We start from the raw sequence: 13,765 nt of genomic DNA, 5'->3' as shown, positions 1-13,765 counted from the left end.
TGCTTCGCGCTGCCATACGACGGTTCAGCACTCGATGTCTGGAAGTATGGTCCTTTTTAATGAATCAAAAAGTAAAAATCCCAAAATCATCTTTCCATAAAAGCTTTAAAAATAGATAACATTTACTACGGTGCACGTTCCGCTTAGTTTTACTAAACGCATCCCACATGGAAAGGAGTGAGTATGCGTTTAAAGCCATTAAGAGTAAATATTTTTCGCAATGATTATTTGCGATACCAGAATTTGCTGTTTTTCGTTTTTTCTTTTCATGTACCATATATATATGCAAAAATTATCGCATTAAAAGGCAATAACTTAATCGCAATTTTTTTTACAGAAAACGAAAAACCATTAACAAAAAAAAACAACAAAAAAACAACAAAAAACAAAAAACAAAAAAGCAAAAAAAACAAAGAAACAAAAAAACAAAAAACAAACAAACAAAAAAACAAACAAACAAACAAACAAACAAACAAACAAAACAACCAAAAAAACAAACAAACAAACAAAAAAACAAAAAACAAAAACAACAACAACAACAAAACCAGAATATCGGTAGGTATGATAACATATTCTTTAAGTGTCAAAGAAGGGACGTATCTATTTATCTAATGTCTATTGTTACGATTAACAACAAAAAGCATCAAGATTTAATTAAAGCAAGCAATGTGATTAAATATGCAGAATAACATAATAATTGCAATAATCATCAAGTAAAATATTGCCGAATAACTATATGTAAGAAAGGACATAGAAAAACGCCGTTCAAATGCTTGGCATTCACGATCACTCTCTCTCTCTCTCTCTAATAGAAGTGACTGGCTTTTCAATTGCATAAATTTGCAAGTTACTCAGCCACTTATACAAAATTATATACTCTGAATTTAGAGAGAGGAATTCAAGCAATTAATGCTTAATGCATGTTCCATGTTGAAGTTACGCCTAAGGTTAAGTATGTTATCAATTAATCCTTTCTGTGAGCCATTCTTGTCATTCTGTCAGATGAGATGAAGCGAACCCGTCGCGTTATTTACTCTTCGTCTAGATAGAAACACCTGGAAATATAAAAGAAGAAAGCGAAATCCATAGCCGTTATTTTGAGCCTCAAGAAGACTTAAAGAAATCCATTAGTTATCTTAAAATTACTAAATGTATATTACTTAGTATGGCCAATAATATGTAAGACATACTATTATCATATTTCACACGCCCTGTGGCTCTGCCGAATTCGACGTGTAACAGGAACTACTTAAGAAAGCAATAGCAGTAGCAAGAATATCCAAAATGAATAAAACGGTATTTTCATTATAAATAAAAAATCTTTATTCAAAGTTGACTTCTAATTCCTTTTTTTAGTATAATAATCGAATTATAAGTCTTTAAAAGCTTCAAAAGCAAGTCAACTTGCGTTTTCCGAAAATAGATGAATTAAAAAATAACAAACAATAAATATATTTTTAAAAAAACATAAACACTCGTTTCAACTTTTCGTTTAAGTTTTCATTTTTATTTTATTTTATTGGTGCTATTTCTTTTGTTGTTGTTGTTGATGCAACACATATCTATTTATAGTTGTTTTTTTAATCCCTCCTTATATTCAAACCATCTATTTTGTATGCATCAAGTCTGTCAACGTAATAACCTTTCAGACAAAAGCCTATCAGATTGCCTGTTTTGATGGGCGTTTAGAGACAGGCCATTCAGGAATAAGGAACCTAAAGCATATCGTGTTCGCGTGGCTTGTTGTAATACCACAAAAAGAAGAGAGATCAGATATAGACTTGTTTTGCTGCTAACCTTTATATAAAGGGCTCTTTTTGGTAATCTATAGAGAGTTAATGTCTCTCTACAGATAAGCGAGTACAAAAGCTACATAATGATCAGCTCAAAAGACACTCTAACGATCCGCCATTTGCTTTGTTATGTATTTATCTTTGGAAGCTTCTTCCACGTCTTTACAAGTAAGTTGCTTGTTACTCAGTAGTTATATTATTCATTTATAATTTATTTTACTCATTTTAAAGTAATTACATATTATATAAACATTATATAAACATTTTATTCTTTATTTTATTCTTTCTTTATTTTTCAGCTTTATGAATATAATTTTGTGAATTTGCGCTTTGAGCACCAGAAAAGGCGCATTACAAATGATAAATTTATTAGTATTATTATAATTTATTATTTTCTTTTTGTTTAATGATTCCTTGTTTTTAGATAATTAACGGATGGTATTATCTACTTTATATTCTAGGTGGATTTACGTGGATTCAAACTCCTAATGCAACAACAAATGCAGAAATTGGAAAGAGTGTGACCTTACAATGGCATTATAATCTTACAGAGAATGAAACTCACTATAGCAGTGTTCTGCTGCTAAGAAAAGCAAACAAGGGCGAGCAAAAACTTGCTGAGAGACGGTCTGACAGTCCTAAATTTACGATTTCTTTCATAAGTGATCTTAAGGGAAAGTTCACAATGAGCGGAACAAACAATATTTGGTTCTCTCTTCCACGTGTCCAAGAAAGTTTTGATGGTTCATTCTGCTTAAAAATCGAATACCACGCCAAAGGATCGATTCCTTCTAGTTCCAATTGCACGATATTATTTGCGTTTGGTGAGCCGAAAATAACGACTTGCATGATTTTGTATTTTGTGATTTTGTGTGTAATGCGCCAAATTGGGTGGATCCAAACACGATTAGTATTAATCGTGTGTTATATACTGTTTAATAAACGAGCAGGAGTACTTGAATTATCGGGTTTTAGACCTAATAAAGCACGATCTGCGAATTTATCATGAAAATTCATGAATACTTAATGAGCATTTGGGGTTCTTATTCATGCCATAATCTTGTACTCTTTTGGTCCTTTATAAATATTTCATAATCTTTATATAGACATATATCCACGTCATATCAAGTGAAATATTATCAGGTGTAAAGGCCATGCACGTGATGTATTTTAAGGACCTGATTGGTCTAAATGCTCATTCTTTATTATTATTAACGTCCCATCTCCTGCATTTTTGTTATTCTTGATGCACCTCATCTTACGCCTAGACTATTTTAGTGCAACTTGGTTTATTACACACAATCAAGTGCTTTGTGCATTTGTGCATTTTGTGTATGGATTTTAATTATATAGTCACTAGTGATCAAAATTGATATTTGAGGCGGTAGTGACTGATGAAAAGCCATATCATAACAGTGGTGCGACCCGAGAAGTTTAATGTCTATTTTACCGTATTTCAACAACCTTCCATTAAATAACTGGAAAAAAGAATTAGGAGGGATATTTTAGACTGCATTAAAGATAGTATTAGATAATTAGAAGATTAAAATATTTAATTCTTTCTGAAACCTTGCTCAACATATATTCTATTTTATTGTAAAGATTTCATTGACGGCCGTTGGCATGCTAGTCGGGAAACGAAACATCAAACTTTGCGGATCGCACCATGCCGTAATGGTAGTAACAAGATGATAATATTGGTATATAAGCTTACACATATTTCCATTTAAGCTAAACAAATAGAATAAATTTACAAATGACTGAATTAAAAGCAAAAGAAAGTAATAGTCGAGCTACAAACGTCCATTTAATTTTCACTTTTTTTTCTATTAATTAGTCTAGTATAGGAAATCGCACCATCTCGAGAACCATTCGGAATTTATAGACACTAGAGATGTTTTTTAAAGTTTTCAAAATTGGACGAGCCTTTAGGGGAGTTAAATTTGAAAGCTTTCAAAACATTACGAGTATCTGTAAATTCCGAATTGCAAGAGAAATTTGTGGGACTTTTTGCTTATAATACACTCAAAAAATTGAGCAATTTAATTAATTGGGATTCTACAGAGTACAATTTGAGATTTAATTGTACTCCTCTTGTCCAATCAGAATCGAGCAATTTTGTAGAGTGTAACATAAATCAATCAACTAATCAATTAATTATCTATTTATTTATGTAGCCTATCCATTGGTTGATTTCTCCCCGAAGGCCATGTTAGTGAATGTAACAGATCTTGTGCCCTTGTACTGCAACGCTACAGGAAAACCTCAGCCCAATATCATGTGGAAGAAAGCTGACAATCTATCAGAAATACTTGCATCATCCAGTTTGTTCAATCTTGATGTAACAGGACCTTCGGTTCAAGGTGTATACATGTGTATCGCCAATAACAGCTTTAGGACGGACAACAAGACATTCTTTGTGGAAGTGCAGTGTAAGTACTGCCTCATGCTATAGGTTTTTTAAATTTTATTTCAGAGAGCTACGAATGCTCAAACTTAATGCCTATAATTGTCCCCACCCCCTACTCTTTATCCTATTGTTATCATCCTTTTAAACTGTAAATTTACACATGATAACATAAACGTATACGTTTTTTTAATATTACAAAATTGTTGACCATGTCAAATAAATTATCCATGGCAACCATATGAATGAAGAGCTTAGAATAAATTCAGTACTGTCCATCACTCGATTTAGGCTAAAATATATAGGGAAAAAATACTGTAAATATCACTATTAATAGTAGATTCTTCGTTTTTTGTTTTTATTTGCCGTTGTCTCTACAGTTAAGCCCAAAATTCAGTATATTTCAATGGATCAAATACAGCCAGAGGGAGCCAGAGTTTCACTTTATTGTAATGCGTCTGGTAATCCGATTCCAAATATTGCATGGGAGGCCACGGGTAATACGATGATTAGTGGACACGGAAATGCAACATTGAAGCTTTCCAACATAAGCAAGGCAGATACTGCAGAATATAATTGCACTGCAAAGAACATCTTGGGAATGACTTCTAAAAGGACTAGACTGACAGTTCAATGTAAGTGTCACTAACAATTGACAACTAACAACATTGTTAACTTATATCATTTCATAATTTTATAATTAATGCTAAGATAATTTGAATGCAGGGTTTCTATCGTGCAAAAGGACTGGGGACTGAGACCAGACCAATATTGACCAGGCTTGATAAAGTGGACGTTTTATTATTATTATATGTATAGTTATGTAATATTATCAAGCTTAGCAAATGCAGCCCTACTTTGACCAAATGAATCAAAATTAAAAAAAGAAAAAAAAAAAAAAAGAAAAAAAAGTCATTTAAATATATTAATGGTTTCGTTCTCAAGATTTTTTCCTGTTTCGACTCTGTGGGTGGTTTTTCGACTCCTGTGGGTGGTTTTTTGGCTGATTAAAGGGAATCGCATGGTTCGTCCTGTTCCTTTCTAGCTGAGAATAAGAACAAAGAGATGTTGATAATTGATAAAAAAAGTCTTCTTCATTTTGTAAACACCGCTACTCAAGTTTGAGAGCTGGTCAAAGGTGCCATTGCCCTTTTCCTCCGTTTAAATATAGTCATGTTTATGATCATGAATGTGTTACTATGTAAATGTGTCACACTGTGCTATTATTTGGCTGTTTGGCTTTGTGATTGCGTGACTGCTTGATTATTTTGTTTTCTATTTTAGATCGACCCGTCGAAACTACATTAACTGCGGATCCTGGAACTGATGTTATTCTCGGTAGAAAATTAGTCCTTAATTGCACTTCGTCAGCCTTGCCAAAAGCCAATCAGTTTCATTTTTATCGCAACGGTTCTTTTCTCAAAAATGTGACAGACGGACTTCTCAGTGTAGATAATATCACGTCCACACAAAATGGAAAATACAAGTGTATACCGTCAAATACGTTAGGGGATGGAGATCCAGCTACGGTCATGATCAATGTATTAGGTAAACATTTATCAGTATCACAATTATAGATATATTATTTAGCAAGTAATAATAGAACATCATAGAAATACTTTTATTCTCTATGTTAAGATCCTGTTAGCCATTTTCGTGTACGGAAAAAGTGGGTGGCGTTGGTATTGAGTGCATTTGGGGTTTTTTTCCAGGGGACGCGGACGAAATAGACGCCATCTTGAAAATATGTATTCTAAAAGAGCCCCACAAAGCATTGCAATATCAACTTGACCCAGTCTTGTCCTCATTATGGGAATAGCTTATAGGCTGTCACAATCTTATGATTTAGTACATAATCAGTTGATTTTCTAAAGTGAATCCTGCCAAGGGCATTTGATATTTTTCTCTTATTCTCTCTACTTCATTATATACACACCGAACGCATAATTTATTACTACTATATAAATATTTACTGAGCTTTGGTACAAGTTCGATACGTTTAATTCTGTAGAATCAAAGCTTAAAACACAAAGTTAAGAATACAAAAAGCCATGAATTAAGCATATATGAAAATAGTTACCCAAAGACTGTACGAATGGGTCAATTTTAATAGATCAAAACTGACTTTCATTAACCTTGGCTATGCGATTCACATCATCAATATATGTGTCGTGTTTACATATTCCATAATTTTCCTTACGGGGAGAGGAGGTAGGGAAGTGGGGGTAATGATAGATAATCATCTTTCTTTTCTAATCTGCTTTTATTTTAGAACCACCAGTACTTTCAGAATCACTGAAAAATCGTACCATAAATGAATCTGAAACATTGGAGCTACGATGCAAAGCTAAAGGGAACCCATTACCAGTTGTAACTTGGACAAAAAATTCGAAATTTTTAAGTCACAACGACACTTATAAAAAGGAAAACACAAGCAGAAACGATGCTGGGGTATATCGATGCACTGCAAACAATAGTATTGGTGAACCAGTGTATTCTGAAGCCACTGTCATCGTTAATTGTAAGTCGTCCCTTAGGAGAAGAAAAAAACGTGTGGGAGTTGGTCATGCACGCATATTTGTCTTATCATATACATTTGTCTGCGACTGTTTTTAGTTTATTTTGTTTTTATTTTATTTTTATTTTATTTTCGCACTAAATAACTATTCCTTCATTTTGTTCCAATTTGCCTACTTTACCATGTTTCTCCAGTGAAGTTTTGTTTTTGTCTTTGAAATTTTTCTCTGCATTACGGTGATAAATCATCTTTGCGTGCCTCTGTCTGCGTGTGTCCGTATGTCTCTTTGACGTACTATTCCTATCATTTGGTTTCTGCAAACAGATGCTCCAGAGATCACCATAAACAAACCCAAACAAACTGTAAATGAAACACATTCTGCTTCATTGGACTGCCAAGCTTCAGGCAAGCCAGCTCCTCGAGTTCAGTGGTTTAAAGAAAATGTCTCCATTGGCAATGAATCTGTAACGCTATTAACAAATGTGACCTGGAAGGACGCAGGGAAGTACGTCTGTAAAGCTTACAATCTTCTAGGGATAAAATCTGCAACTACCGAACTTATCGTCAAATGTAAGTCATTCGTTATTCTATTATGTTTACTGTGTCAAATGTTTGAGGTGCCGTGAGTGAAGAGGGAAGCATACTGAGATTGCTGCTACATAACTTATGCTTATTCTTTTCTGTTTATGCAGACAGTCCTATCAACACGAAACTTACCACACATACTGGGGAATTCAAAGTTGCAGTTAACGACACGCTCATACTTAACTGCAGCGCACAAGCTTTTCCACCAGCAAATCAGTTCACGTTCTCTACTAATAAGACGAAGCTTCAAAGTTCTCCAAAGAGCACATTTATTATTAAGAAATCGATGTTATTTCCTGACGAAGAGTATACCTGCATACCAGAAAACATTATGGGAAGTGGGCCACCATCTAGTATCAACATAAGTTATCTTGGTATGTTTTGATTTCATCTTGTTATATTTATTGTTTTAATACTTCTCCCTTTTCCTTACACTTTCCTTTGCCCCTCCTATTTAAACATCAATAATGCTTTTCGAGGATGACGTCACGATTGTGTGTCATAAAATTGGAAAGCTGACAAGCCAAGCTAAGCGCACATGCTAAGTCAACTCTCGTTACAGCGGACATCCTTGGGACTGTCACTTGGTGTCCGTAATAGCGAGTTTTCGAAATAGTAAGAATTGCTTATTGTCATTTCTTTGTCAAAAAAGTTGACTGTAATATGCTGTCACAACGATTTGGGGTCTTGTTGTTAACAATTCTTGGAAAAAGTATGGTTTTAATGGTTTTTTTTTTAAATAGTTAAACCACGATATATATTATTTCCATAAGTTATTATCCGAAACTTTTGTTTACAAAATGTATCCGCATGTCATTCCCAATATTTTTTCCTATTTTTTTTGTAACCGTAAAAAAGGTTGTATCATTAGAATAATATTATACTTTCTTTTAACTTCACAAGGACAACCGTCCTTTCGTCAACAACCTGAAAAAAATATTACCGTGAATGAAGCTGAAACGATAAAATTGGTATGCCTTGTGCGCGGGAAACCTAAGCCAAACGTTACTTGGACAAGAGATGGTGTATACAATGTTATTGGAACTGGCGAGGAGTTTATTAAGAATAATACAAATAGCAGCGATGCTGGACAATACAATTGTACAGCGAGTAATGGAGTTGGACGAATCCTTAGCGCTTCATTTTCAGTAGAAGTTAATTGTAAGTGATTTGAACACATGCATTTTGCTGGTAATGGTGGTTATAATATGTGTAACATACTAGAGGTTCTCGCAAGTTTCATCATAACGTTCGCCCTTTATCCCTGTGTCTATCCTTCATTGCATTTCTGGTAAAATATTTTGCTTGCACTTAACTTTACCCCTTATATTCGAGTATGATATTCCATTATTTTCTATATATTTCGTTAATGAGCAACATTATTGTGTTTGTATTTTTAAGAAAATGTCGTTTGGAATTTTTCATGTGATTGATTTTGATTAGGCCGAAACGAGCTCCATTTCAATGTATTTTTATATGGAGTTGGTTATATTTTAGATAGCACTGAGGTATGTAAAATAATAAATATAGTGCAATATTTATCCATTTATTTATTAAGCTTCCAACAATTAAAATGTCGCGGAGAACTAGACAGGTAACATTCCACCTATAGGATAGGCTCCATTATTGATACTCTTTTTCTTTTTTTTTCATTTTCTTTTAGATAAACCTATCAATACAAGGCTCTCTATCACTGGACGCCGTGGTATTACGATAAACGAATCCCTCACCTTGAACTGCAGTGCACAATCTAATCCACCGCCACACATTTTCAGTTTCCAGGTCAATGGATCAAAAGCAAATCATACTCCATCAGAAAGCACATTCGTCATTAAGAAGGATCGGGCGTTTTATGACGAGAGCTACACTTGCATTGCCACGAATTTGCTTGGTGGTGGCGAAAAGTCAGACTCTCTTATAATAACTATGCTTGGTAAGTAAGCTAAATAGAACATATCGCCGCGCGAAATTAAATGTGTTTTACATGGCGAGGCTTGCTATAGGCTCTTGTTTAGAATACTTTTCTATAAACATGGCAGTCTTGTACCCAGAGCCTGCGTTTCTTCTGGCCTACGGCGAGGAACGAGGGCTCTGGCATAATCCATATTTTGCCACATGCGCAATTTTCGGAAAGTTAGATACACTATAACCGATCAAAATAATCAAAGTCAAAATTAAATCAAAGTCAAAATCAAAGTCAAAATCATAGTATAAATTGAAATCGGGGGGAAAATATTTTTAATTTTTGGCAAGTCTTTGAACGCGTGCGCCGTTATACCGGAAGTCCAAGAAATCCTGGTCTCAAAAAATGGATCATGCCAGAGCCCTCGTTCTTCGCCGCAGGCCAGAAGAAGCGCAGGCTCTGGGTACGAGATTGTAAACATGGTCAACGTTCCTCTGGCATGCCTATTTATTAAGAAATTATAGAAGATTATTTAGTTAACGTATGTAGTACAGTTTGAAGCGTTTCTTCAGCAGCAAATGTACTAAATAATTAAAGATTCGATTGAGGCCTGAGGTCCCTCGCGATCTTACATATTTTAGCATACTAATACTACATATTTTTCTGCGTTGTATGCACATCGGAGGTTATCAGTCTCTAGTGATGATGTAGACAACGAAAACTCAGTCTTATAATAAATGAGTCCAACATTAAGACAGCAGGCCTTACTCAAATCCTTAAGTATTTAGTAATTTAGTATAGTAGAAGTCTAGAACATTTGGTAGCCTGTTTGTGAAAGTCCACCAAAACGTATTTTGTTGCGAAAGAAAATTGTGAGATTTCGCGAGCGTAATTCAGAAGTGCTGTCTGTAGTTAATGTGCCTTAATTTTCTTCCTACCAGAACCTCCTACCATTTGTACTGGGCCCAAAAATGTTACAGTCAACGAAACTGAAGCGATAACATTGAAGTGCCAAGCACGTGGTAAGCCACCGCCAAAGATAACCTGGACTAAGGGGAGCTCAACGGATATTTTATCAACAAATGACACGTACAGCAAGGCTAGGGCAGAAACATGTGATGCTGGGGTATATCGATGTACTGCAAGCAATGGTGTGAAGACACCAGTATCAGCTCAATTTTCAGTGACAATTAAATGTAAGTAAAATATGCAGATTTACAAAAGATATTTTAAGCACTATACTAGTTAGAGGATGAACCCTAGGTAGGTTGGGGAAACACGTCCGCACAGTAAAAACCAAGAAAAGCTGGTATTGAAAAAAGAATAACTTTGAAAATTTGTATTCAGGTAGGCCTGTATTGTAAGAAATGTCATAAACTGTTGTAATGGAAACGGCCATCGTTCTTTTCGGTTAAATTTCCCAAAATGCTTTCAAAGAAAGCGAAAAAGGCCTAGAGTTTTGCCATATTCGGAATCAGTTGGGAAAAATATTTTCTGTATCTTTGTAATATTCAGCTAAACACTGTCCAATCCGTCATATGAACATACCTTCCAAAAACCCCTCTATTTATATTTGCAATAAACTATGTATGTATCCTTTTTTCCCTCATCTTCTTTCCCATTTATTTTTACTTGTTTTTTTTTTTTTTTTCCTTTTTGGTTTTCAAAAGCTAACAAATCGTTTCATTTATATTTATTACCAGCATTCCCCTTGGCTCCAGAAATCCTAAATATTGCCAAATCAATACCTAGTGTTGAAGTCCATTGGGAACAACCAGTTACAAACTGCAGTCTTCCTATCACAGGATACATTGCACGAGTAAAGAAAAAAGAGAGCCAGGACGAATGGACGGAATGCGAGGCATTGCATGTTAGAAACTACACATGGACTTGCTCTTTTAGAGATCTTCAGAGCAGCACAACGTACACCTTACAGATAATTGCAAAGAATCGATTTGGTAGAGGAAAACCAGCTGAAGAGGACTTTGAGACAAAAGGTATGAGAAATGCTTGCTTTTTATGACATCGTCATGGTCCCCCCACCCCACTAGTTTTCATTGTGCAAATTTAAAATTCTGTTTGTATAACTAATAAAGAGTAGCATAAAAGTATAGTAATCCACAAACTTTTTTTTTGTAATGTTGAATGTTTTGGTGGGATTGGAAGATGTGGAGTTGAAAATGAGAAGAATTAGGAAGTGTTATAAAACGGGAGTAATTTCATCCTGGTCATTTTCTGTAGTTATTTTAAAGGTTCTTTAGTCGACAAAATGTTTTTGTAAAAAGAAGTGATTGGGTGGGCTGGGAATCTATGGTGTCGGAGCCCCATTAGCCTCACCAAATATAATTAATGTCGAATAGCCCTGTATACGAAAAGACATCAAAAGAAAACATTACATAACCTCGTCTTAATAATATAAAGTAATATATACGACATTAAAAACAATTCTATCCAGTATTACAAAGTTATCTACATATTTCAAATATTTCAAATCGATTTGTGAAACCCCATACTGTGAAACATAAACAAAAATCAAACAAGAATGTCTTTTTTTGTACCCGACAGACGGGGGAAGTGCTTCTGGGTCTAGTGATGCAAGAACAGGGGGGCTGTCAAAGAAAAGCTACATCATCATTGGAGCGAGTGTTGGAGGGTTCTTTCTGCTCGTAATTATCATATTGGTGGGCAAGAGACTCAAGACAAAGCACGGAGGTAAAAATTATAATTTATAGCATGTATTTGAAAGTCGATCGATGGTAGAGTAAATATATTAGTTTACCAATCAAAAAAGTTAACTAGAGAAAAAAGTACGGATTACTAATAATATTGGCTTTGGACTTTCACCCCCTCAATCTCGCCGATTAAAGCCGCCAACCACTTCAGTAAATATTCAATTTGGGACTTGAGTGTGGATAAGAGATGTTGAATATTCTTTTCTTGTGTTTAAATCATATATTATTATTATACTACACTATTTGATACTGTATTATTGATTCGATTTAAATTCCTTTACATATTCGCAGAAAGTAGTCTTCAAACGCCAATAGAGCTGTAAGTAGCATTCGTTTAGTAATTTGTGTTTTCAAGGTTTTTGCATTTGCCAATTATTTACAAATGAAAGAAAATCAGGAAAAAGATGTCAAAGTGATCAAACGCAATAGAAAAAATAAAGATCTGTAGAAGAAGAAAAAATGGAATACATTTTCATCCTATCTATGCTTTTAGGAGAGAACCAGATGAGGTTCCAATTGATTTTACCATCAAAAACGAAATACAATATGGCCATGACGGACCAATGTCAGCAAGCCAGGAGACTTTAGAAGTCCAGGAAAAAGAAGATGGAAAACCAGAGGAAGATAGGCAAGATCAAAACGTCAAAGCGGAAGTACAAAATGGGCCTGACAAACAAATGACAGCAAGCAAGGAGAATTTAATAGTCCAGGAGACAGAGAAAAAAGAAGATGGAAAACCAGAGGAAGGTCGACAAGATCAAAACGTTAAATCGGAAATACGAAATGGCCCTGACGGACAAATGACTGCAAGCAAGGAGGCTTCTGTAGTCAATGAGACAGAGAAAAATGAAGATAATGATAGTGGCGAAGATAACCTCGCAATGTAGAATTTCTCATATCGAACAAGCAGGAAATGTGCTGGCTAGAAAAGGTTTAGTAGACTTATAATTGCATGTTAGTAGCAGTTTCCTGGTTCGAGAAAAAAAGCAACTGTCGATTTAGCATTGCGGTGCATTGTGGACTTACTTTTTTTTAGTCTTTTTTCGACATCGGAATAGCTAATGTGAATATTGAACAACTTTTACAAAAAACTAAACTCCAATCGTAAATTTTTTCCAATCAAGTTCTACCCCAAAACCCTTTCAATATTAATAACCAATGTTCAATAGTATATTAAAGACGCCTTATACGAAATAATAGCAAAACCATATAATCACGTTCTTGCTTTACAATATGTAGGAATGTATATATCAAATGCGACACCAAATATACACTGCGTGTCACACCAACCGCAGTAAAAGTAATATAAACGTACAGTGGTGAAAGTAACGGTTGTATAATCACTCATAATGAGATATAAAACAAGAGAGGAACAGGCATGCTAAAATAGGTTAGATCGGATGCATTCCACAAGAATAGTCTTTTAGTCCAGGAAAACTGGATTAGGTTAGACCAGATACGATTGTTCCTGTCTCCTGTCATAGCTCCCATCATGTGATAGTATGCATGTTAAATAAGTATTATTGCATATGGCATTTTTTTAGGCTTTTGTAAAGCGTTTAAATTAAATTCAGTTCAATGTACTCTTTCTCAATTTGATAGCGAAAGCTGAATCGAGTTCACGACTCTCAAAAATGCATAACTTGTAGATCTTGCTGGCTTAGCATAAGAAAAGCGAAAATTAGAATAATATTTCTAAAATTCCTGGATTCCAGGCTAAACTCGCAGAATCTAGAAACTGAAGTCATGGACCCAAAAGAACCCCATATGCGCTCGTATTCGAAACTCTATTTTTTTTTTTCTCGTTTTCGTTTGTTATTTTAAATT

General features: G+C 34.6%; 1 protein-coding gene across 1 annotated transcript; it reads left to right on the top strand.

The window, feature by feature from the left end:
- The first annotated feature begins 1,714 nt into the window (after positions 1-1,714).
- On the top strand, positions 1,715-13,521 carry LOC116302848 (immunoglobulin superfamily member 10). The gene is made up of 15 exons (XM_089030578.1): positions 1,715-1,961; positions 2,255-2,617; positions 3,971-4,225; positions 4,581-4,835; positions 5,485-5,748; positions 6,473-6,721; positions 7,043-7,288; positions 7,411-7,677; positions 8,207-8,464; positions 8,967-9,236; positions 10,148-10,402; positions 10,910-11,203; positions 11,772-11,918; positions 12,230-12,257; positions 12,432-13,521. Exons 1-15 carry the CDS (start codon positions 1,877-1,879, stop codon positions 12,823-12,825), a joined length of 3,630 nt encoding a protein of 1,209 aa, XP_088886704.1. The 5' UTR covers positions 1,715-1,876; the 3' UTR covers positions 12,826-13,521.
- Positions 13,522-13,765: the final 244 nt, after the last annotated feature.

The sequence above is a fragment of the Actinia tenebrosa genome, unplaced genomic scaffold (assembly GCF_029948245.1).
Source record: "Actinia tenebrosa isolate PJP-AT-01 unplaced genomic scaffold, QUT_ActTen_1.0 PGA_scaffold0__85_contigs__length_37466705, whole genome shotgun sequence".
NCBI lineage: Eukaryota > Metazoa > Cnidaria > Anthozoa > Actiniaria > Actiniidae > Actinia > Actinia tenebrosa.
Note: the sequence above shows the minus strand (reverse complement) of the source record. Positions and strands in the feature narration are given on the sequence as shown.

Coding starts and splice junctions, on each gene's coding strand:
- LOC116302848 (XM_089030578.1), top strand. CDS start 1,877: ATGATCAGCTCAAAAGACACTCTAACGATCCGCCATTTGCTTTGTTAT. Junction 6,722..7,042: donor AGCCACTGTCATCGTTAATT/GTAAGTCGTCCC, acceptor TTCTGCAAACAG/ATGCTCCAGAGATCACCATA. Junction 7,678..8,206: donor TATCAACATAAGTTATCTTG/GTATGTTTTGAT, acceptor TAACTTCACAAG/GACAACCGTCCTTTCGTCAA.